Below are 25,479 nucleotides of genomic sequence, written 5' to 3'. Positions count from 1 at the left end.
CCCAGACAGGGTTTTTTCCCCTTGAGTTTATAATTCAGCTTGAAATAATAATTATATTTGTTTTTACGCCCGCTATATGAAAAATGCTGCAACACGTATTTTGATTTAAATTTTACTGAATTGGCGGCTTTTCCGATTCGTTGCCAGTGCTGCCGCCTGGCGAAGTCTGGCAGCTCCCGGCCTGTAATCGATAAGTTGAACCCAAGCAACGCTGATCTCTCCCACCCCTAACGGCATCGTGTGAAAGTTGAAAAAATATTAAAAATCGGAGAACAGTTCTTGATATATCAATTAAATATTGCAAAAGTCGCATAAAAGCAGACGGATAACATGGCGCGCAAGAATGCCCAGGCTGAGGACCTCTCGAACGTGGAGTTCGAGACGAGCGAGGACGTGGAAGTGATTCCCACGTTCAACGCCATGAACCTAAAGGAAGAGCTGCTACGCGGCATATACGCGTACGGTAAGTGTGTATATTTATTGCCGGTGTGCCGGGGCTTATGCATACAAGCGTCTGATCTTTGCAGGCTTCGAGAAACCCTCGGCCATCCAGCAGAGAAGCATCAAGCCGATCGTCAAGGGCCGGGATGTGATTGCCCAGGCACAGTCTGGCACGGGAAAAACGGCCACATTCTCCATATCCATACTGCAGAGTTTGGACACGACGCTGCGGGAGACCCAGGTGCTCTGCCTGTCCCCCACTCGCGAGTTGGCCGTGCAGATCCAAAAGGTCATCCTCGCGCTCGGTGACATGATGAACGTGCAGTGCCATGTGTGTATTGGCGGCACAAATTTAGGCGAGGATATCCGCAAACTGGACTACGGCCAGCACATTGTGAGCGGAACCCCAGGCCGAGTTTTCGACATGATTAAGCGAAGGGTTCTCCGCACAAGAGCTATCAAGATGCTGGTTCTAGACGAAGCCGACGAAATGCTCAACAAAGGCTTTAAGGAGCAGATATACGATGTATATCGCTACTTGCCGCCTGCCACGCAGGTGGTGCTCATCTCTGCCACCTTGCCCCACGAGATTCTCGAAATGACCTCCAAATTCATGACAGATCCTATTCGTATCTTGGTCAAGCGGTAAGAGCCTATCTAATGTCCTATTTCCGACACCTTAAAGCCAAACAAACCTCTTTTACAGTGATGAGTTGACGCTGGAGGGCATCAAGCAGTTCTTTGTTGCCGTAGAGCGCGAGGAGTGGAAGTTTGACACGCTGTGTGATCTCTATGATACCCTGACCATCACCCAGGCCGTAATATTCTGTAATACTAAGCGCAAGGTGGACTGGCTAACGGAGAAGATGCGCGAGGCCAACTTCACGGTGAGCTCCATGCACGGCGACATGCCTCAAAAGGAGCGAGACGAGATCATGAAGGAGTTTCGTGCCGGCCAGTCGCGTGTCCTTATCACCACCGATGTGTGGGCACGCGGTATCGACGTCCAGCAGGTGTCTCTAGTTATCAACTACGATTTGCCCAACAACCGTGAGTTGTACATCCATCGCATCGGTCGGTCGGGTCGCTTTGGACGCAAGGGTGTGGCCATTAACTTTGTCAAATCGGATGATATTCGCATCCTTCGCGATATCGAGCAGTACTACTCGACCCAAATCGACGAGATGCCCATGAACGTGGCCGACTTGATCTAATAATTTACAATTCTATCGTAACCGTACCCCTTCCTAGCCGTAACCAACAAACAAACAAGTGAAGTGAATACATTTGAAGAGTATTTGACCTTCAACATTAAACAACCAAAATCTGTATAATAATAAATAACAAGTAAGAATTTAATACAGAAACCAGTTTTGTTTTCGAATGTGTGCGGGGCATTTACGTAATGCATTACGCCGCGAGAAGCAACTAAAATGAAACCGTTTCGTAACTAAATATATTACAAGTGATTCAAGATGTCAGATGCCTATTTACAATCACCTTAACTAAAAGCTTTGGTTTAAAAACGAAGAGCGCGCGGTAAAATTAACTAACATTATTTTATATTCCGATAGTTCTATGTGCTGTCTCAGCTTATGACCTCTGGCTTCTGTGGCAGCGAAACATAGGAGCTTGTCGTCAATGTGGATGATTTCCGTTGCTTCTTTGTTTCCTCCGACTTCAGGAGAGTGCCCAAGACAATGCCCAGGAACAGAATGAGTCCTACTTGATGGTTTGATAAAAACTTCTTGGCGCAGTCGCTGGGATTGTCAATATTTAGAGAGTAGATCTGCAAGAAAGGCGAAACAGCTTGTATGAATACTTGAAAGTATGTATGGCTTCTACGAATTCACCTGCTGCACTAGATGGGCGCCTACAATTCCAACAGATGCGTAGTAGGGCAGCGTTTGGTCGCAGGCCCAGCCTGCGGCGGAGAGCCCGCTTATCATTGCTGCCGTGAATCCGGATAGCCATGCCTTGGTGTTCTCGCCAAATCTCAAAGCAGTCGACTTGACTCCTATCTGCAGGTCGTCTAGCTTGTCCTGGTGCGCGTATATCGTATCGTACACTATGGTCCAGCATACGCCGGAGAGGTAGAGCGGCAGGCAGGCAGCCAGACTGACACTGCCCTGGGTGGCGCACCAGCCCAGCAGGGCGCCCCAGTTGAAGGCCATGCCCAGGACTAGCTGTGGCCAGTAGGTAACTCGCTTCATAAGCGGATACATGACCACCAGACCCAGTGAACTGGCGCCCAGCAGAATTGACTGCCAGTTGAGCTGGACGAGCACGAGGAGTCCGAGGCTAAGCTGGGCAGAGAGAAACACAATGGCATCAAATTGGCTGATCTGCCCGGAGGCCAGAGGACGCGTCCTGGTGCGCTCCACCTTGGCGTCGATGTCCCTGTCCCAGAGATCGTTGATAGTGCAGCCGGCTCCGCGCATAATCAGAGCTCCAGTCCCGAATAGGCCCAACATGGTCAGGTCCGGCCAGCAGCCCGCGTCCGCGCTGAGTGCTATGCTCCAGGCGCAAGGCCAGAATAGCAGGTAGGTGCCGATGGGTCTGTCTATCCGCATGAGCTGCGCGTAGGGTTTGGCAGCGGCCACCAGCTCTTCCAGCGGCGTCCTAGGTTTCTCGGGTGCCGTTGCAGACGAGGGGGCGGTTGCCAGGCTCCTCGCGCACAGATCCTGCAGCTGTGGCAGTCGCCCCGCGGGACTCCAATCTACAATCAGAACACGCGCCGGTTCAGATGGTCGCCTGGGCAGCATGTGTTTTGTTGTTGCCGGTGCCGCGTAAGAGCTGCGGAAAGGCCGCATGCCGTGAAGTCGCAGGTGTCGTAGGGCAAACATTCCAATTCGGCGGGCGGGTTGTTACCTTCAATATTTAGTAATAGTAACTAGCTCCGCTTTATTTTATTTCTTTTACAAAAAAATATGAACTTATTCTCTTTCGAGCAGTGTTGCCAGCTTACATTAGGCATATTTGAAAATGGAAAAGCTATCGAAATTTCAAACTACCTTATAGCTTTAAAAACTAATTATTTTGATAATCTTATAGCATACTCTTTTATATATTATAAAAGAGACAATAAATATTATTTATACAACGAGTTTTTCTTTATAAAAAGTAAAAATATACAAGGTTTATTGAGATCTATATTACTTTTTGAAAAAGCTTTTAATTTAAGAAGGGATAGGAATGATTTCGTTTCATTGTTATGTCTAAAATTAGTAGTTTAAAAAATAAAAAACAGCAATAATTATATCATATTTCTAACTGGAACAAAAGACGTTTGCTTGTTAACAATTTGAAAACATACCAGTTTTTATTTACATTTTACATTTTACACGTGTAAAAACCATTTTAAACGTTGCTAGCGCAAAAGGCAAGCTAGCTTTTTTCCCGTCAGGTATGGCTACAATTTTTGGCGGCTTGTCAATTTAAAATTTGGTTAGGTTTGTCCGCAGAAGCCGTTAAGTTTAACGGCAATATATTTAAAGTTTCCATTATTATAATAGTTTGTGCAAAAAGCATAAATAAATTATGTTTTTAAAAAACAATAGTAAATAGGATATGAAGTCGTAATTTTTTGTGATACAAACATCGGAAAATATTTAATAATACGTTTTTGCCTAATTTTGTTTGTTAAACAAGCATCAGAAAATATTTAATAATGCGCTTCTTCCTTATACTGTGAGCTTTAACAATTATTATGCCATTTAAGACTCAGTACTTGGCTCGCCAGAAAGCTTTTTCCCAAACTAATAACCAAACCTTTTACCCCTCTGCAGAAAGGTTAACCGCTTAGCCTGCACACGACACCAGTTTTTCGAATTTGGCAGACGTCTGTAAGAATGTCCGTAGGTTTTTGCACACGACCGCAGCCGATTTGCACACGGCCATCCATCCATTTGGCGTTCAGTTAGAAATAACGCTGTTGGAAAGCCAAGTGGACTAAGGTGCAGACGACAAACCACCCGGAGAACCTCCGCCCGGCGGTTGCTATCGCTCCGGCCAAAACGCTGGCACCATGTATGAACGAACACACACGTATCAGCTTTGGGACCATAAAATGATATATTTATATGCCAAAGCCAAAAAGAAAGAAGGAAAAGTTTCCACACTCTCATGTATTACAGCAACACCATTATTGATAATCTCAATTGCAATAAAGTCTGCACTCAAGTCGATTGTTGAACTCTGTGTCTAGTATAGTCCATAAATAAGATTGTGAATCTCCCAGGGAGTTTTTAAGATGAGGGACAGATAGAGATATCTTCAGATAAAGTTTGCAGATAACAATTAGCAATCGTGATTATGCTGGCATAGCTCATTATATCTTAAGGTAAAAATGCATTCATTTGTCCGTTAGGCTGTTCAGTATCTAGGTTGGTAATCGTTGGTATCGCTGCTACTTGTTGATAACGGCCAGCCTTTCCCCATTTCTCATAGATAAGCGCGGCCTGCCTATCGCCGCGACGTCGGGATTAGGGTCGATTTTCTTTAAAAAACCACTCGCGAGCACCGAGTTCAAGTCAGTCGACGCTCTGCTCTCAGCAAGTCCCGTTGTTGCTTATCTTTGAGCTTCCCCCTCGCATCATTAAAATTCGGTTTTCCCCCCGAGATGGATCACGATCACGATCACGACCACGGCACCGGGACTGAGGACTCCGACAGCACCGCCAAGTCCTGTCCCATGATCATGGTGGTAAGTCCTTAGTCTTAGAGTTACTTACACAATCCCCGTAACCAATTTAAATGTTTAAAAACAAAATCCCAGACATATACGCTAAACACTGTAATTGCTAAAGTCACTCATCCAGTTTCGCTGGCTGAGATTCAGACGAGAGCTCACGAATCTCGCCATGCATCGGATTAAATTGCTCTGGCTGCTAGTCACTCCCTAGTATGTATATTTATGTGAACGCCCGACACTCGCAATAATTTACTTGCTGCTCTCTCTCTAATGCTGCTCTCTACAAATACAAATTGAATATTTTCATGTATGTACAGGGTGTTACGTCCGATTCCAAGGGAGATAAATATGTTACAATACTTTCCATTTTATTGATAACTTACTTAACCCTATATATTGGCAGGTTCATTAAACAAGTAGAAAACATTGAAATTGATGATATAAACAAAGATTCTAAGTTGGTGCAAGCAAGACTTATAATAAAAATATCATTCTCATTGGGAAAACGAAATCAAGATATATCTGTAGGTTAAAAAAAAATGCAATTTAAATTATACAAGAAAGGAAGGTAACTTCGGCACGCCGAAGTTTATATACCCTTGCAGATAGAACTTCTATGAATAGGAATCCATACAATATAAATTATATATATTTGTGTTCAAAAACAATGAAGTAATACCTGCTTTCATTTTATTCACCTATACATATTATATTTGCAATTTTACATTCACTGATTTGCATTTTTCCTCCACATCAAACGATCGTTTGTATGGCACCTATATGATACAGTCGTCCGATTTTCATGAAATTTGACACAATATTTAAGACTTATATAAAATGGCTATACCTCAAATTTGATGAAAATCAGCTGAAAACTGACAAAGTTATAAATTTAATTGTATTAATTTCTCGATTGTTTCTATGGAAGCTATATGATATTGTAGTTTGATTTTCATATAATTTTATACAAAATTGTAGAGTATAGTAAAATGGCTATATCTCAAATTTGAGCCAATTCTATTGAAAACTGAAAAAGTTAAAATTTAAAAAAAAAAATTTTTCCGATCATTCCTATGGCAGCTATAGGATATAGTCGTCCGATCCGGCCCGTTCCGACATATATACGAGTGAGAGTATATAGAAGGCTAACTACAAAGTTTCATTCAGATAGCTTCAAAACTGAGAGACTAGTTTGCGTAGAAACGGACAGAAGGACAGAAGGACAGAAGGACAGACGGACAGACGGACATGGCTAGATCGACTCGGCTGTTGATCCTGATCAAGAATATATATACTTTATATAGTCGGAGGTGCCTCCTTCACTGCGTCGCAAACTTCTGACTGAAATTATAATACCCTGCAAGGGTATAAAAATACTATATTTAAAAAAAAAAGATTTTAAAGATTTCCAACTTTACCCTGTATACAACTAAGTCGTTTACCTCAGACTTGATAAACCTACAAATTAACCCTTTATTGCTGAAATGCTTTTCAGTTCCACGCCGGTCACTGTGAACGGATTTTGTGGCGCGGCTGGGTGGCCTCCACAGTCTGGGAGTTTGTCTTGTCCGCCATCGCCATCTTCTTGGTGGCCTTCCTCTACGAAGCCCTGAAGTTCTTACGTCAGCAGCTGGCCCGCAGGGAAGCCCGCAAGCTGGCCGAGCGCCTGGCGGAGGAGCAGCGCCGCAAGAACGAGAATCCAATTGCCGGGGGCTGCTGCTCAGAGACACCGCTGGCGGAGATCAGGGAACAGACCTACTGGCAGCGCCTCCTTGCCTCGTCACACATTTTCCAGTCGCTCCTGAACCTGCTGCAGATCGTCATCTCCTATCTGCTGATGCTCATCTTCATGACCTTCAACTACTGGCTTTGCCTGGCTGTGGTGCTGGGCCTGGGCTTTGGCTACTTCTTCTTCGGCTGGAACAAGAAAAATCCCGATGATAGCGAGTGCTGTCCCTAACTTATTCGCGTTTGTTCTGCGAGTGTATTTTTGTTATTTTTTTTTTTTGTTTTTAGTAATTATTCTTGTAATTGTTTAAAAACTTCAGCCCTTATTGCGAATTAGGCTTACACATCAAGCAGACCCGTCCCCCAAGTAATTACTGGCGCAAATTGTCTAAAAATACAATTTTATTCGATAGTTACACTTGGTTTAATTGTAAATTGATGTAATCGTAGCATAAATTAGTCACTATTTTACTTAATGAGCATATTGTACAAATAGCAGTTATGAGAACAAGAACCTATACAACGCGTGTGTATCTCCAGATCGATTCACATGCACCACTCAATACTTTTCATTTTGAAATAAAGGCTTACATGTGAAATCTACCTGATCTTTCGACAACTCCCAGCTTGAAACACAAACAAATCGAAACAAAAAGGCAAATATAAATCTCCAGGATTACATAAAATTCGTAAATAATAGGGACACTGCCAGCTTCAGTCATGGCCCTGTCCATAAAAGGGTTTGTCCTTGGCACCCACATGTAGCTTTCTAAAGTTTAAAAAGAGGTTTTATTGTTAATCTTGTCCCAGGCAAGAAGTTAGAGCTGTAGAATTATATCAACTCCAACTAAATGTGTTTTAATAGACTTTAATTCTTTAGAATTTTTTGGGATAAATTTAAAATTGGAAACATTTTTAGATTCAGATAAGCTTTCTCCTTATTTCTTATTTTATTCATTATATGTTTTATACCCTTGCAGGGTATTATAATTACAGTCAGAATCATGAAACCCAGTGAAGGAGTCATTTCCGACCCTATAAATAGTTATGAGCTTTTAAACTTTGATTTGTCGGGAAAATTGTCATATGAAATATCAATGGAAATCATCATATAAATCTAGATGTTCCATAATTCAATTAGTTAGTTTCCTTCATGTTTGGGATATCTTTTAACTACTAATGACTGCTTCTCGGAGAAGTGATTTGAGTAATGCAATTATTTACCTTTCAGGTATTTGTATATTTACATTCCTTGTCACCTTGAAGACAGACCCAACCTATTTTATTATAATCGAGATTTACATCACTCTTGGTTTAAAAAACTTCTTTTTGTGTATAAATTATTCAAGTGAGTGCCATGGACCCTTTCCTAATTAGCGCTTAGCATAGGCGTAACCTAAGACTGAACAACCCACAACCAACCCACTAACTACCCATTGATCACTCATAACCCAGTGGCTCCGGCGGCCATCATGCCGCCATGGTGGTGGTGATGGTGCATTCCGCCGTTCTGGAAGTACATGTAGTAGTTGTACGGAGACTGCTGACCCGCTCCGCCCTCGCAGTCGAGCAGGGGCTGGGTGCCGGCGGTTCCCGTGACCGGGGACGGGGTCATTGGTAGCGGTGACACTGTGCTGCCCATGCCGCCCATTCCTCCAACACCCACGCCCACACCGACACCGACGCCCACCTGGCAGCTGGCCCGCAAGGCCACGGCCTGGTGATGGGCCAGGATATCGCTCACCGAGTGCGAGGAGGGCCAGTGGGCGGCTGCAGCCGCGGCGGCTACGCTCCGGAGTTGGTGTGGATGGGGCCCTGAGGCTTGGCCGCCCGATCCCTGTGGGGGCGAAGGACTGCCGCAGGACACGGCCTTCATGCTGTAGGCCGCCGCAGCACTGTACGGTTGGTAGATGGAGTTGTACAAGTGGGCGTGTGCGTGAGCGTGGGCATGGTGGGCACTCGCCGCCGCCGCCGCTGCCGCCGTCTGGTGATGATGGTGATGGTGATGCGGATGGTGGGCTCCTCCTCCAGCATTGCCCAGGTTGATGTTGTTGTTCGCACTCCCGCCGACGTTGTTGTTATTGCCGTTGTTCTGAGCGCCGTTGCTGGAGACACTGCCGCCGCCACTGCTGCTTCCACTGCCCATCACTGCTCCCGGTGTGTGTTGGTGGCCCAAGCTGCCCAGCTTGTTCCTCAGGATCCTGGAGATGGAGCTGACACTCGGCACATTCGTCTTGTCGCAGATTCCCTCGCTGAGCAGCCGATCGCGGATTTCCCAGGCGAATATGCCGGGATCTCGCTGCTTCAGCTCCCTAATGTAATTGACCACCTTGGGTGTCGTCACACGCGGCTTAGATCCACCAATTGCCCCCGGGAGTATTGAGCCCGTTTCGTGGTACCTGGCCAGGATCTTCGATACGCAGCCGTGGCTCACCCTCAGCTGGCGGGAGATGTCGCAGGGCCGGATGCCCAGACGGGCCAACTCCACGATTCGCATCCGCGTCGCGTTCGGCAGCGGGCGACCGTTGACGAAGACGCCGCCCAGCTGGTTCACCTCGCCGTACTGCGGACACTGAGACTCTGCAAAAAGAGAGGGGGTTCCGCATTAGCATTAGCCAGAGTTCTCAAGAAGAAGGAATAGGTATCAAATAGGGGGTATTAAATAAATTCAATAATTAGTTTTTCTCAGGATTGATTTTTTATAATTTGGAGCCCTTAAAAATATGTAATGCTTATTTTGAATCGAATGGCGGCTATTTAATAGTTTTAAATTCCATTTAAATATCTAGAAAATCAAGTATATATGCTGAAATGTTACAAATATACCACCAGTTTTTTCTAAAATAAACACATATTCCCTGAAATTACAAAAAATATCCTCTAAAAAATACATTCCCTATAACCAGTACAGGGTAGCAATAAACAAAGAGCGGTGCCCACTGGATGGGCACAATGGGAACGAAAGCCGAACATAAGCACATTTGCGTCTAATTAGTTTCAGTGGCGAATGGACTGAGCGGCGAGGGAGCTGTGGAGGCGGATCGGGGTCCGTTTGTTCAACTGAAAATCGCTACCATTTGCTTCTCAGAATTGCGGATGCCTCGGCTGGGAGATTGCTGGTACTGTTGGGATGAAAACACAATTTGAATGCCCGGAACGTGCGGAAATGCACTTTGAGCGATGACGCAAAGATTTCCCCTTAGGCGCTGTCGGAAGCCCCACCTAGGGATAGGTGCATATGGGTGAGTACTAAAGTTATTCATAAACCATAAAATACTAAATATTGTAGTTAAAAGAGACTTAATATATTTTTCCCAACTTACTTTTAGCGGAGTTATTATAGGTCTCTTTTAACAGCGTTCCCTGTTACCTCTCATCTCCGTACCCCCAGAGCCAAAAACCATAAACACAGCAATTAAAATAGCCCTGAGAAGGCGACAATATGACAAAAACCTGTTCGAACAATGACCTAGAATTGAGCTGAGAGCAATTGAGACATTTCCCCTAACAGCCACGCCCCCAGAAATATATCTACCCTAAAATTAAGCCCCTCGACTAATTGACAATTACTTTGTTTTATAAATATTTAAGTACGAATTGCTCTATTAGAAAGTCTGTATAAACCACAGGTTTCTCAAGAAGTGCCCTCAGTCGCGAGATTAATACTAAACAGAAAGTGTAAGAAAGGGAGAATCTATTTAAATCAAACATGATTTTCAAGTACATCCAAGAGCCGACCCTGGATGCCCTGCTTCGCTCCCGAGACGCTCTAATTTACTTTAATCGATGCATAGACCAAATGGGATGGAGGCTTCCGCCAAGGACCGCCAAGAACTGGTGGCTGTATTACCTTTGGACCCTCGTAGTCCTCATCTTCGTCTTTATCTTCATTCCCTATGGCCTGATAATGACCGGGATAAAGGAGTTCAAGAACTTTACGACCACGGACCTTTTCACTTACGTCCAGGTTCCGGTTAACACGAATGCCTCCATCATGAAGAGCATTATCGTGCTGTTTATGCGGGCCAGGTTCGCCAAGGCCCAGAAGATGATGGATGTCATGGACAGCCGCTGCATCAAGATGGAGGAGAAGAACCAGGTGCATCGGGCGGCAGCCCTGTGCAACCGCGTCGTGATCATCTACCACGGTATATACTTCGGATACCTAACCATTGCGGTGATCGGAGCACTGATCATACGGAAGTCCCCGTTCTGCGTGTACAATCCTCTGGTAAACGCCAACGACCATTTCTACGTGGCCATTACGATTGAGGCAGTCACCATGGCGGGCATTATAATGGCAAACCTCATTTTAGACGTCTATCCGATCATTTATGTGGTCGTCTTGAGGGCCCATATGGGGCTACTGAGCAAAAGGATCGAGGAGCTGAGATCGGATGCGAATAAGGACGAGGATCAGCACTATGCGGAGCTAGTGGAGTGCGTGAAGGACCACAAGCTGATTGTTGAGTAAGAAAATTTGTAATGGAGAAAGTGTCGAGTCTCTCAGGAAAACTCCCTATCTTGAGCTGCCTATAAGTATGCAAGGTTTTCTCAAAATATAATTTATTAATTCTTATATGTATTTAATACTATTACCACAAGTAAATAAATCCCCCTCTATTCCCCTCTAGGTACGGAAATACCCTGCGACCCTTGATTTCGGCCACCATGTTCATCCAGTTGCTATCCGTGGGACTCCTTCTAGGCCTAGCTGCGGTGTCCATGCAGTTCTACAACACCACCATGGAGCGCTTGGTATCGGGAACCTACACCGTGGCCATTCTGTCCCAGACCTTTCCCTTTTGCTATGTCTGCGAGCAGGTGAGCAGTGACTGCGACTCCCTGACCAACACATTATTCCATTCCCGCTGGCTTGGGGCAGAGCGACGATATAGAACCACGATGCTGTACTTTATACACAATGCCCAACAGTCGATTCTGTTCACGGCCGGCGGCATATTCCCCATTTGCTTGAACACCAACATAAAGGTAGGTTTCCGCGGAGGAAAATTATTAAAATTAATTATTAAATTGATTTGTGTATTTGCTCAGATGGCTAAGTTTGCTTTTTCGGTGGTAACCATTGTAAACGAAATGGATTTGGCCGAGAAATTGAGACGGGAATAGTTGGAGGAATAGAAAAGAAGCTTTTACGATATTTACTTTTTATAACAATACTCTTAAATTATTATGGTAATTCACTTACTGCAATAAGAGTAAAATAAATGAAATTATACACAAAAGAATGCGCAACACTTATTCTATTGCCATATGGAGTCCCCGTAAAATTAATTGTTGCATAATTAACTACTATTTTGCTTATACACTCTTTATTATTACTAAAACATCAACCAGTTATACTGGTAAAATGACAAACAAATATAGAAGGGATCAATGGAGAGCTTTGTGTCTGAAAACTATTATTTCGTGGCCAACAAAGCAAGGCAAACAAAGACAAACTTACTGAACTTACTATTAAGACTGGTCATTTTTAGGTGGTGAATGGGAAGGCCCTTATCTGGAGGCACCTGCCGCCGGAACGAGCGCTCTCCTCCCTATCGTCTGGAAGTGCCAGTCCAGTCCATTACAATTATGGGTAGTCGGGGGAAATGTTGCACATCTGCGCCGTCTTCTAATTTCGAATCGTCGTGTTTCACAACTGCAACTTCGAGGGCAACACGTACTCCAGAGCATGCAGCGCCATAAAATAGAGGAGCTCCCGGGTTACCCAAGAAATCAGGAAGGAATGGGACAAAGGAGCTGCACATTTCAGCAGGGGCACACGAAGGGAGAGGGAGTGGGAATGGAAGTGGGAGTGGTAGTGGAAGTGGAGTATATCAACGTCGTTTCGATGGCTTTCCATTCAGAAGGGCACTTCGCGACTTATAAGTTCGTTGGGCTGCCGGGAGATATCGGATTTCAAATCCCACTTGTTGCCGCCGACTCCCGACCCTCAGCTGATCCAGCTAATGATGCCCAGCCAGTCTCGAATTTCGTGTACATAGTTTATGGTTATGGATTTGCGCACTTGTCAATTGCAGTTCGATCTATATGAGCAGCACTTGCACTCGGGGTCGTTCCCAAACCCCCAGACAGAGAACGTGCAGCTGCATAAATACTGAAAAAACTGTGCGGAATATACGGAATCAGCATGGGTATCTCCGTCCATAAAAGGTGATCGTAATAGTTGAGGGTGTGCTATGTCAGACAAGGTGTACGACTGAGGGATACCGTATGGGTTCGGTGGAAATAATGGGTAAATAATGCTTTGATAATCTACAATTCAAAGATGAACTAATAGAATTGAATTTGGCGCTTGTATTTGGGGATTGTTAATTTCCACCCATTATATTATCAAGAAAACACCATGCCTGAAGTGTGATACCTCCATGTCCTAACCCCTCCATGAGATTCCTGATTACCCTTCCATTCATCTTAACAACTACCCAATAACCCTGAATATTACAGGTATACTAGGTAGATATGTACATACATTGAGTTTTGGGCTTTATATAAGCCTGCTTCCCAGACACTCCAGTCAGTCCGATTCGAAATGTCGTTCAGAAGGGATTTATTCGTCGCGCTAGCCTGCTGCTGCCTTGCACTCAGTTTCCTGGGCACACAAGCTAAGAATCTGCCGAAGGCTGCTGTCAGTGTAAGTCGTATAATGTAGTTTATCTATAACTTTTAGTAATATAAAATTAAACTAAACTTTTTAGAAGCGAGACACTTCAGATTGGTATTCTTACTTTGATGACTGGCTATTTGACAGCGACAGCGATGAAGGCACCGAAAAAATCTGTATGTTAAGGGTATATTTCTATTTGAATTTGTGTTTTAAGATTTCTCCTTGCAGTGGTCTGTAGCAACTGTACGGTTTTGGTTCAACCAGTTCCAGCAGGTGGAGCAGCTCCAGGATCTACAACAGCTAATGTAGACCCAGGAACAACTGCTCCTGCTGGCACTGCATCAGTTCCTCCTCCCGCTTCACCTCCACCTGTTTCTCCTGGCGCTCCAAATCCACCTCCAGCAGTTTCTTCTACCGCTCCAAATGCAGCTACAGCAGTTCCTCCTACCCCTCAAAATCCAGCTACGGCAGTTCCCTCTACCCCTCAAAATCCAGCTACGACTGGGTCTCCGGCAGCTCCCTCCAGTAGCTAACAATCTCCATTACCTGAAGCTTCAAAAATTGCTCCTAGTATTAGTAGCTCCTTTTATATGTATAATAAAACCATGCGGTAACAGCTTCTAGATGGGATTTGGTATACGATAGTTTGCACCTCGAATAAAATCCAAGTTTATTCCGCTTAAACCATAAGTCTGAGCGGATCCCGGGAAGCAAGTATCCTCAGGTCTGGAACTGCAATTGTCTTGACATAAGTCACAACAAATCGGCTGGCACTCGCCGCAGACCCACACGCAGTGAGTACGGTGGCCAGGAAAAATCTGACATCCACATCCACATCCACATTCATTCCGGGGCCAAGTCGGTGGTTTTTTCGTCTGTTCGGTCTTTGAGCAGTTGTGTCGCCGTGTAGGGAAAGGAGCCTATTGCTCCCCTCGACAGGGCGCTTGACATTCTGTTTGACATTTGTAATCTCGTGATCGTTAATTATTTACGAATTGAGTTACAAACAGAGGGAGAGCGGGAAGAAAAACGAAGTATCCAGCGCCATGAAGGAAAGCCAGAAGTAAAGTCAAAGATCATGGAGACGACAAATACGCTATCTCGAGTGAGGGAGTTGTACATACAAATTTTTATTTAAAATTGATACACGATTACTCTCTAACTTGCTTAAACATTTGTGGTCTAAACTTAATACTTTTAATTCAAATAAAAAAAATAAATGTAAAAAGAAATGTAAACCTTAATGTCTGTTGTTTGTTAAAGAAAGTCTGATCACTCACTTCTGGGTTATATCATTGTAGCCTTTATTTTCCATGACAAGCTATATTTTCGGGTAAAAGATTATATTTTGTTGGGAGAGTATCGCTTAGTCGTGACAACATGTCTTGTTTCATTTCTCTCATTTTGATACTCTGCGCACGGAGTGTAAAAAATTCAAAGTATTTTCCCAATGATGGCTGCAATTTGTTGGTTTCCCTTCGAGAACATTATCTACCAGTGCTTGACTTTTGCGCTAAACGTCAATAAATTTGTCTCAACAAATATTCCTAAGTTGTCGCAATGCCTGGATGCTGTGGCCTCGTATCTCTGTTGCCTATTTTCTCCTTCATTTTGGATCTATCGGCGATGGCTTGCCCGCTTTAATGGTTTTTCAAATACGCATGACATCAAATTTGGGCAATTACCAAAGATTAATGGCGGCCAAAGTTGAGCACTTGCGGGTTTAATTATGATATGTGTGAGTTATGCTGTTCTGATATGAATCGAACCTTTGCCTGACCGAAAAATTGGGAAATTAATTGAATCTATCTATACTATCTGGTACTGAACTTGATGTCCGATTGGAGAGAGCTCTCCGACTAGCAGTCGTCTTCGTTCAAGTTGTGAGTAAGCTTATTCGCTTGTGATTTATGGCCGCCGATCGACATCCGGCCAGAATTAAATACTACTCGGGAGTACATGCAAATTAGTCACGTATTTCCTATTAGAGAGGCACAGAGGAACCGACGGAAATGAGATGAGATGATTCAAGACCACAAACATTTTGTAGGGCTCGAAATTCTGGAACAGCATTACTAGGTGACAACATTTAGTCCTGTCCGATCACCAAGATATCAAAGAATATAAGAAACATGACTATAAAGTTTGACGATAACTCTCTAAGGGAAGCTGCATTTTCTTCCAGTGTGTGCTCTAGGCTTAAGCCCCTTTTTGGAGGGTTCACAAGTGCAACATTGACCCGGCTACTTGGGCGATGAGCTAAGTCGGCACTGATTGTTGGTCTTATTAAAGGTGCAAACATGCCACCGTCGTTGAGACGGGACTGGAGGTGGGCACAGGTACTCCTCTGGTGTCGGTCACGATCAGAGGAGCAGTTCGGGAAGGTGCAAGCCAGGTCGCCGTCGGGTTCTGTGTTTATTCTCTTGTTTGTTTGCCCGCCAGCTAGCAGGTCAGGCTCTTGGCCAGAAACGTTTAGGCGCGCTGAGGGGCTAAATTCTGTTTATTTCATTTCAAGCTACGCACAAAATGCGATTTGCCCACTGGGCCACTTTGCAGGAAAGGATCAGATCCCCTGCTACTTTCCGCTAGTCGTACTAGCCAGATTTAATCAAGGCAAACACGTCGGGATGCTGGACAGATCAGGGCCCGGATCCGATCCGAGCCGAGAGCAGCAGCAGCTTCTGTTAATGAAATGCAAACAGCTATGGATTCGTGAAGAGGTCGCGCAAACAGCTTAAAAAATCATAAAGTCTGAAACCCTGAAACCATCTAGCTGCTGCCCTGCCTTTTTCAGTCAATATTTGCCCATGGATTTTTGAGTCTCCCTCAAAACCTCCTCGAGCCAAGGTCCTCTTAGGACTCCCGAGGGCGGAAATTGGAAACGGATTCGGATTAGAATCCAGTAGCAGACGGTTTTATATCTGTGTTGTCGGTACAAATGGCTTACAAATGGCTGTGTTTGCTTTGAAATCATACACCTTTACGGGTAGGTCACGCTTGGCTCGAGATCAGGAAGTCGAGAGAAAAAAAACATCTGTATAAAATATATATATATATATATATATTTCTATCTTATTTAAAAAATTAATTTTATCGAATTTTTTTTTTCATCCTTCGGGTAAACTCTGAACTAGAAATAGAGCAATAAAAGAAATGGGCTAAAAACTAAGCATTTTATTTGGGGTATTATATAACCCTTCCTTCTACTTTCCTTTCATTTCCTTGTTGAATATTTATTAAATTTTTACCAATAAAATAGTAACAATATGCTTTTCCCGGCAGCTCTCGCTTTCAGGAACCATACGTCCCATAAAAAGCTCAATTAAAATTGTCTATATGGCAAAATTATAATTCATAAATTCTGGGAAATTGCCGAATACAATGGCGACCACTGTTCCGAGCAAATTACAAATGCAATCCAGAAAGAAATGTCGGTTTTAATGTGCGGATGCCTGCCGGAGTTTCTCTCCTTCTCGATCTTCTTTCCATGGAAATTTTTCAACACTTTTTCAAAAGCAGTGCCGACGGCAATTAAAATCGTGCATATTGCAGCTTAAGTTATTTTTCTGTATTTTAGTTGTTATAAATTATTAAAATATCATTAAAGTATATTCTCGAAACCCACTGATGCGGGTAAATCCAATTACAGGAGCAATTAACGAATGCTAACTAAGTAGAACTAATTAAAAATAATATTTTTCGCTAAACAAAATGGACGGAGCGTAGAGCGTCAGTCAAAACAACATGTCAACTTGTGTGAATGTGTGGATACAGTCAAGAATCTGATGATTAAAAACAAATATTTTATATTCTATGAAAAACTACCTTTTAAATCACTATAGATAGGGCCATTGAAAATAACTTCATGTGACTAGAGCAATTAAGAAAAATAACCTAAGGATATTGTATTGTAAATTGGTAATAAACTTGAAATTCCAAGCCGATCGATCTAAATCCTTACCAAAAGTTTTTACTGTTATCTCCATGCGCATTTTACTTGAGATTTTGTCACTCAAGAAATGCACTTCAATCTTATCAGTTCACAAACCATTTACATAATTACAATATATATATATGTATGCTATATACAGCGGCGATAGTCGTCTTCCTACTTGTCTGTCTGATTGATAAGTTGCAACTAATAATTGCAATAAATAAAATACTTCGATCACTCTGTGATTATTTAAGAATAACAGAGAACGTCGACGGGAAACATCTTTGATGTCAAATGTCGAGAGGCAATGAACTTATTTGCCGCCTAATTGAATTTAACAAATTCAAACATCTCGCATTGATAAGACATCCGCTTAATGCGATCATAAAAAATACATTGTATGATTTATATGACATTTGATTTGAAACGCATAGGCGAAATTTCAGCGAGCTCCAAACGATGACAATAATACTTATCACGCCTATAGAGACGCTGGTTATTTGTAGAAAACAAGAAAAAAGCCAATTCGAATTTCTTTTAATTAATAAGCGCGCCGGCGGAGGCTGTCAATTAACACGTTTTCACACTAAGCGAAGCGTCCTATGAAAATGGTCCACTAAATCGTATTAAATCGCAGAAAACTCTGAGTAATTGTCTGAACATTCACAGCATTAACTGCAACCGAATAAAATATAAAACAAAATACAAATAAACAAGAAATTATCAAAATGGCTGCCAATTTGGATATGTATTTTTAGTTCGTTCGGATCCCAAATTGAATATAAATTTGGCATGAAATGATGTTTTTGATATTGAGGGCAATATTTCATGTGACTGTGGTTTTGGTGTTTGATTGGATCATCCGGATCATGGGGGATTCGCCCAAAAACAGACATCGTGCTAAATTGGACAAATGAATTCGAAAATTAAATACTCTTCGAGGGAACAACTAAATTATAAGTGATTTTTATTACATAATGTTATATATTATTATTGTTTTAGAAATAATAACAAAATGAGTATTGCTTTATCCCAGTTTTTTACTTTAAAAACTTTCTCTATTTTAGTCTAAGGTCATAATAATAAAATAGGTAAACAAATTATTTGAATACTTTTGGGGTGATTGGGTCCTTACTTTTCGAGAGGGTATAAAAATGCATGGCAAATTGGATTTCCTTTTTTCTTTTAACTATACAATATGTGCGAGTGCATTTTCAGCTGCGTGGCTTGTTCCCATAAATCTTGGGGTCTTGGCAAGCGGCTGCTCTTCATCCTACTGAAGACCGAAGACTGCGAGTCAGCCATAGCAGGTTGATTGACAGAGCGCCGTCGCTCTGTTTCTTTATTTTGCATTTATTTTATGAATTTTATATATGCATTTGGTGGCATGCAGAAAAAATTAATTTAACAACTCAGTTGACTTGAGCTGAGGCTCAGCCGCAGCGCATTGCGTATACGCCGTGTGGTCCGCCCCCTTGCACTGCAGTGCACTGTGCTGACAATGTGACTATTTAGTTGGCCACCGACTTATAAATAGTCCCCTTTTAAATACAGTTTTCATCTTGATGTTTTCTTTCCTTTTATTTTCCTTTATTTTATACTATAAGTAACTACGAGAGAAGAGCTTGTCGACAATTTTGCATTCGGAGCGTTGCACAATTTGCCGCACAATCGCATTTATTTATCAGTAAATTTCACAGAGTTGCCGTTCCGCGAGATCTTTCCTACTCTTCGAAGACTCCCGGTGACCCGCTGGCCATGCAATTTTCCTTGTTAATCTGCAGAGTTCAAACGAAGTGTTATCAACGGAAAAGAATCGTCGTCGTCGTCTGTGGGAGTGCTATTTGTTTACTCAAGTTCGATCGATAGATCGATCGCTTTTGGACTATAGCTGGGATGGTATACGACATGGACAATGTTTTGCTGAAGGTCTGTTGTTAATTTCTGTACTCAGTAACAGAAATTGGGTTAACGTATAGGATCTTTAGAAGATCCTTCTTTTACATCTTTTTATTTTCACCCTAATTAAAGACCCTAACTTACCAAAGTCAAGCCCTAGGGCCTCAAACTTTAAGTAAATCTCATTAGAATAGGCGCCCTCGCCGCGTGGCTGTCTAGCAAGTGGGAATCAGAAGTACATAAAGTTAAATAGATTCCTGCGGCGTCAACAGCATTGTCTGTCAACAGAAATTAATGAGTTCATAAATCACGGCAGTCTTCACAAAGATGCGTGGATGGGGTCCAGGACCATCCGTTGGAGTCTAGGAAATATGATGGCCCTAGCTCCGATCTGGGGAATCCAAGCCCGAAAAGGGGTGTGCGACTCTAAGAAGATATGCCGCCGCAGTGACTTCAATTAAGCGTACCAGGAATGCGCAGACAATGCGCGACCGCGTTGCCGAAATGTGGTCCCTGTCGATGGCCAGAGTTCCGATCTGTCCCAGGGAGAGGGAGATTCAACACATCCGACCAATCATTTGCAATGTTCTAGAACCGACAACAACTCCCAACTGCAGTTCGGGTTCGCCGGCAGTCGAGCAATGTGCCACGCCCGTCGCTGACATACCCGAGATGCATATAAATCCAACCATGTGTTCCGTTCCCCACCTCCCAGCTCTCAAACCCAATCCTGGGCAGGGCTGGCGGCTAGGAAGAAGCTAACTAGATGTATATTAATCTAGAACTAGCAAATTTTCATAGATTATATTCAACTATTTTTATTATAAATAAATCTAAAGTTTCTAGAAGTTTAAGTCTCATATTGTATATTTTGAATTAATAAAAGAATATGTATTTATAATGAGAAGAATAAATTCTTGGACTATAGGAATAGCTATTAGTGACTAGGGGGAATGAAGAAATAGGCAACACTGCAACTCCGAATCCAGAATCTGGAACAGGGATGTGGAGATGGAGTCCCTATGTCGCAGTTCCGTTTGCGGGTCGGGTCGCCATCGCTCCCGTGGGACACGACACAGGCCATCAAGGGGTTAGGGTTGGGCTAGGGGTTAAGACCAGATGTCGGCCGTCGGCTTATTGATGTGCTCGCCATTCATTATTATCCCGGGAATGTACTAGCTCAAACACGTGCCCCCCTCTAGCGATTAGAAACGCATTAAATTTATGGTAATGAGCTAAGTTTTATACTCAACTACAAGAAGCACACTTGTCAAATGTCAAAGATCGGGAGAAGTATCCGTGGGGAGATATTCAAGAGAAAATAATGACTGCCTTGAAAAAAAATGGGAAAACTCAAGACAGGACAAAGGTTTCCTGATTCTGTAGGTTATGCGTCACTTCCGAAGTTTAAATACAGAGAACATCTAAAAAATAATATTTAATTTTGGTTTTTAAGATTCAAGAAGGTTCACTGATGATGATAGGAAATATATTACAACATATCATTCGCTTATAGTTTCGTAAAAACATAATCCTTTGGGAAAAGCTTGATGTAAGTTCTCTCAGAATCTCGCAAAAGGAAAGCCAGTATTACTTGAAAATATTTTTTGCCAAAATCCGCTTAATGAAAGTTCCGCATCAGCTGGCGGGGAAGCGATTTAATTAAAGAACTCAGGGGAAACGACGCCACACAATCAAGCCGGTGCAGTGGAGCGTTCCCCCAAGCCCGAACCGCAGTCGACGGTATCAGCGGAGGAAGCTGCTGGTCGGGCTCTTCTGCATCTTTCCTTCTCCCAGTTCCAGCTCCTGGACACGTACATGTAGTACTATATATACATATATAGACTCTTCCATTAAGGCATGTACACATTGACGCGACGTACTTCTCCGCGTGTCTCAAGTGTTTGCCAGCATTTTGTGGCCATCGTCGTCTGCGCCGACTTTTGTTTTACTGGTCCTCCCTCCTCTTTTCTGTGCCTTTATCATTTTGCTTAGGCTTTGGGCTTTTCATGTTCAGCTACCGAAGTAGATGGCCACCGGTAGCCTTTAGTCACGCATTTCTGCATCTCCGGTCCAGCGGAGTCTGGGTCTGGGCCTGCATCCCGCCGTCTGTGTCTATGTCTTCTTCAACGTCTGCGGCCGGGACAAACAATGCCGGCGAACAAACAAAATGTCAAAACATAGAAGGCAAGTCATTAATGGACCAAAGTGCGGACCTCCTAGCCGATATCTTCCCTTCTTCTCGTTTCGTTTCCCGTCCAGTTTGAGAGGAAACACAATAATCTACTGCATCCCGAAGCCGAATCTATTTGTTATTCATATATCAGGATTTATGCATAATAAAAAAATACCTGAAGTGACCTAAAATATTGATTTGATTCTCTGAGTTGAAATTATTAATTACCAACATCCAACGTAAACAAACAGAATTAAACCTACGCCTTTTCAGATAATCTGCCAGAGTAGAGACCACTTAAATAATTGGAGAAATTATGTCACTCAACGATAGGCCCCTAACCGATCCCCAAAGAGCCCGTTGTCCCATTATTTCCAAAGATGATCCAAGCAGTTGGAAATTTGTAAAAGTAAATCGACGCATGCCAAATTATTCAATTGCGCTGATGTTGGTCAACAGACACTGGCAAGCAAATCTTTGCACATTATTTTTTCGGCCATAGGAAGACGTTGCTGCCACGGCATTTTTGTTTTTGGCCCAAAGCAAATGGACAAACAGAGATACGCATACTTGGAGTCAAGAGTGAAGACCGCACGACAAAGGCACAAACATTACAACGGTCATTAGGTAAATTAGGAGGCATGGGTCCCGGACCCGGCTAAGAGATTGCTGCTGACTTGGGACTCGGATTCGGATTCGGATTCGGGTTCGGGTTACGGATGTCGGCGACATCATCGAAAGCCAGCAGCATCATGGACAAACAAGTGCCGCGGCTACCGCGAGGCTGTCGATCAAGCGCAAAGCGACGGCAGCCTTTTGAAACGAAAATCATAAGCAAACACCTGCTTCTTGCCTCTTGGCCTGGCCAAAAACAACTACAACCACAACAAAATATAAAGAAAATAAGTCTGGCCATCGATCGATTGCCACACAGACCGGGCATCGATCCATCAGGACTTGGCTTATAGGATCGGACGAGAGCACTTTGTTGGCAAAACACTTGAGCTTGGGGATTTGAGTGCACAGAGAGAAATGTCACAGGAATTGGAAAAACAAGAAAGCACTGTTAAGCCTTTACCTTAATAAAATATTAATTCATTTTTTTTGTTTTTTTTTTGTTAAAATTAAAAGGAAGCAACTGTGGATATTCAAAGAGGAGACCAATGTGAATACCACCTTATATCTAGTTATTATACACTTTAGAGGTATTATAATTGTGAACGAGTCATTTCCGACCCCATAAATCCTATATATTCTTGGTTAGCATCATCAGTCGAATCTTTTTAGGTATGTCCGACAAAACTTTAATTTTTTTTAAATGAGTTATGAGTTTTTTAAGCTTTGATTTTTAATTTTAGTTATGATTCATTTCCGGTTGAATCCTATAATTCAATTGCAAACTGCAAGTGTTTATGAACTTCAGCTTTTTGTGGTTAGTTTCCCTTCTTGTGTAGTTTAATTTAAAAGCAGAGTAAAATGCATGGAATTACTTTTGGTTATATAAATAATTAGGTATTTGGAGAGCAGCCAACCCCTCGTTAAGAGAACTCTTAACTGAAACTGGAGAGGTCCCTTGTTAGCTTGTTACCTTTTTTTGTCTTAATATGCAACCATTTACCTTTAGTTTTTCCATAGTTACTTAAGGTTGTTGTTAGTAAATAATTTATATGTTCGAACCTCTTAACAACAATGGCCATCCGGCATCCGATTTTGGATGCCGTCGGCACCTCGTATTCGGGGACTCCTTAATATTAGGTATATTTTTTTGGGGATTCTGGTTCTGTGCGATGTTTCCACCTACCTGGGTCCATTTCGGCCGTTGACAGTTGATTGAAGAACTCCAGAATTGCAGGTGTCGCACTTTCCGTACGATCTTCTTGCTGGCTCCGCCGTGAAACTTTCTCTGGTTGAATTCACTGGAATGGGTGTCGGATCGCTGGCTGCTGGCTGCTGCTGCGGTTGCCTAGTCGTTAACTTTTCGCACTTGGCTATAATGTGAGTTTCAATTAAGGCATGAAATTTGTATACAAATTGGCGCCAGTTGTGCGGTGGCTGCGATGCCGTGAACCAAAACTGAGATCTGATTAGCACATTTTCGGGCCAAAACGGTGGCTCGCTGGACCGCTCGGCTCGGCTGGCTCGAAAATTATCACGCACTTATCACACCTTATTGGGGAAGCGGGAACTAACCGCACACACTTTATGACACTTTGCTATATGGGGTTTGCTATGCTCTGATTCTGTACTCTATGGGTTTCTTCGCTATATCGTTATCCATTCGACCGACCACCCGCGAGACCGATTACTCTGTGCGCCCGCTGGCCTCTGATCTTGGTTCGGTTCCGTCCGGTTCGGGATCAGTTCGGATCGGATCGGATCGTGCCACAGAACGATCGTTTGCTGTCGCCGTGTCTGCTGCGACTAACCCTGCAAACCATTTTGACGTTTCTTGAATCGCCATCATCTCAAGATCTCTCGCTGTCCTCTCTCTGGCACTGCCTCTCTCTCCGCTCTTTTCCTCACACACAAGATGGCGGTCGACTTGTATTCCAATTCCCAGCGAGCCACTGTCGCTCTCTCGCTCTTTTTCTTTACCCACAACCGGGCGGAGTTAATTCCTGAATGCTTGAATGGCCAATCTGAAGCAAGTAAGCGTATCCGGCGACTTGGCGGCTTGGAGGGATGGGGCTGTGGGAATTCTGGGTGGATCGCGTGCATCTATTTTTGGTTCATTAGGAAAGTCATATTGCTAATAAAGCGGTGCAGGCGACACAGTGGAAGGTGGTGGTGGTGGTGGTGGTGGTAGCCCGCTGGTGGTGCGCAGCCAATGCGGTAACATGGCGTATGCGCGATGAGGATGCCAACTCTCGCTGAGGCGTTGCGTCTTGCTTGGTTAGAGTTAATTATAAGAAATGCCTGTCTTCATCTGATTGTCACCGATTCTAAAAATCGTCATTTAATGATAGATGCCAATTTTCGTTGTCATTCCCTCATTAAAATGGACTGAAAACTCAAATGTTTCTCGCTGCTTTTTCCCTTCACTCAGAAACACACACACACTAGTGCGCAATGGACACACCTCCTTGAGTTGGCTTGCGCTTACCTTTACCTGCTCATACCTTTTGTTGCGAATCAAATTGGTCTCTCTTTCTCTTGCTTGAAGCGAAAGCGGCTCCGTCTCCGCTCTTCGCATCTTTCTCTGCCTGAATTCGTTCGGATTTCAGGTCTGACATTCGCCATTCTGCAAATTTTCGTTTTTTCATTCATTAATGTGATGAGATAAATGTTTACTTATTATAGTTAAGTCTTTGTTTTTATCCTGATATTCATATATATATATACATACTTATATATTAAAATATATTTTAGTAGAATTTATATTTCTTGTAATTCTACTTTTCTTTCTTTTCCTCAAAAGTAACATTATGCCTTTCTTGTTCTTCATTTGAAAATTTTCAATTGAAAATCGAAATATACTATATAGTAACCATTGACCTGTTGGTCTTTAAATGCCAACAAGATGCCAAGTAATATGCACTTCAGGGACCTACAATAGATATTTTTATACCCTTGCAGAGTACTACAATTTTAGTCAGAAGCTTGCAACGCATTGAAGGAGTCATTTCCGATCATATAAACTAGTATTGATCAGCATTAACAGGTGAATCTTTCTAGGCAAAAAAATGGAGAAAAAATTTTTTTTGATTTGAGTTTTTTAAGCTCTGATTTGTACAAAAAAACTGTCTTAAAAATATAGATAAATATTAACAAAAATGTGAAAATAAGGAGTATTATAGTTTCAGTCGGAATCTTGAAACGCAATGAAGGAGTCAATTCCGACCCTATAAACTATATATATATATCAACAGGCGAATCTTTCTAGGCAAAGAAATAGAGAAACAATTTTTTTTTTTTTTTTTTTTCAAAAAATTATAAAATTTACAAAAATTGATCAAAATTTCAAATTTGTTACATTT

At 42.8% G+C, this 25,479-nt stretch overlaps 6 protein-coding genes across 7 annotated transcripts; 4 read left to right on the top strand and 2 right to left on the bottom strand.

Annotated features, from left to right (window-relative positions):
• Positions 1-147: 147 nt before the first annotated feature.
• On the top strand, positions 148-1,808 carry LOC110186717 (eukaryotic initiation factor 4A-III). Its single transcript, XM_020955989.2, has 3 exons — positions 148-463; positions 528-1,086; positions 1,148-1,808. Exons 1-3 carry the CDS (start codon positions 331-333, stop codon positions 1,653-1,655), a joined length of 1,200 nt encoding a protein of 399 aa, XP_020811648.1. The 5' UTR covers positions 148-330; the 3' UTR covers positions 1,656-1,808.
• On the bottom strand, positions 1,771-3,427 carry Coq2 (ubiquinone biosynthesis protein COQ2, mitochondrial). The gene is made up of 2 exons (XM_020955990.2): positions 2,295-3,427; positions 1,771-2,230 (listed from the first exon to the last, which is right to left on the bottom strand). The coding sequence occupies exons 1-2, from the start codon at positions 3,285-3,287 to the stop codon at positions 2,030-2,032; spliced, it is 1,194 nt and encodes a 397-aa protein (XP_020811649.2). The 5' UTR covers positions 3,288-3,427; the 3' UTR covers positions 1,771-2,029.
• On the top strand, positions 3,421-7,465 carry Ctr1B (Copper transporter 1B). The gene is made up of 2 exons (XM_020955969.2): positions 3,421-5,146; positions 6,630-7,465. The coding sequence occupies exons 1-2, from the start codon at positions 5,063-5,065 to the stop codon at positions 7,092-7,094; spliced, it is 549 nt and encodes a 182-aa protein (XP_020811628.2). The 5' UTR covers positions 3,421-5,062; the 3' UTR covers positions 7,095-7,465.
• Positions 7,026-24,284, bottom strand: Poxm (paired box pox-meso). The gene is made up of 2 exons (XM_020955593.2): positions 23,304-24,284; positions 7,026-9,442 (listed from the first exon to the last, which is right to left on the bottom strand). Exons 1-2 carry the CDS (start codon positions 23,311-23,313, stop codon positions 8,307-8,309), a joined length of 1,146 nt encoding a protein of 381 aa, XP_020811252.1. The 5' UTR covers positions 23,314-24,284; the 3' UTR covers positions 7,026-8,306.
• Or85a (Odorant receptor 85a) lies at positions 9,441-12,108 on the top strand. 2 transcript variants are annotated; one of them, XM_086840009.1, is made up of 4 exons: positions 9,441-10,104; positions 10,192-11,332; positions 11,497-11,854; positions 11,918-12,108. In XM_086840009.1, the coding sequence occupies exons 2-4, from the start codon at positions 10,572-10,574 to the stop codon at positions 11,990-11,992; spliced, it is 1,194 nt and encodes a 397-aa protein (XP_086696135.1). In that variant the 5' UTR covers positions 9,441-10,104; positions 10,192-10,571; the 3' UTR covers positions 11,993-12,108. The 2 variants fall into 2 exon arrangements, 1 of the variants encoding a protein (XP_086696135.1); XR_015273249.1 differs by lacking the exon at positions 11,918-12,108 and having other exon boundaries at positions 9,956-10,104; positions 10,192-11,401; positions 11,497-11,570.
• Positions 12,950-14,116, top strand: LOC110186418 (uncharacterized). Its single transcript, XM_020955594.2, has 3 exons — positions 12,950-13,520; positions 13,585-13,666; positions 13,722-14,116. The coding sequence occupies exons 1-3, from the start codon at positions 13,419-13,421 to the stop codon at positions 14,024-14,026; spliced, it is 489 nt and encodes a 162-aa protein (XP_020811253.1). The 5' UTR covers positions 12,950-13,418; the 3' UTR covers positions 14,027-14,116.
• Positions 24,285-25,479: the final 1,195 nt, after the last annotated feature.

This window comes from Drosophila serrata, unplaced genomic scaffold, assembly GCF_035046125.1.
Source record: "Drosophila serrata isolate PLE 108 unplaced genomic scaffold, ASM3504612v1 contig_382, whole genome shotgun sequence".
Classification (NCBI taxonomy): Eukaryota; Metazoa; Arthropoda; class Insecta; order Diptera; family Drosophilidae; genus Drosophila; species Drosophila serrata.
Note: the sequence above shows the minus strand (reverse complement) of the source record. Positions and strands in the feature narration are given on the sequence as shown.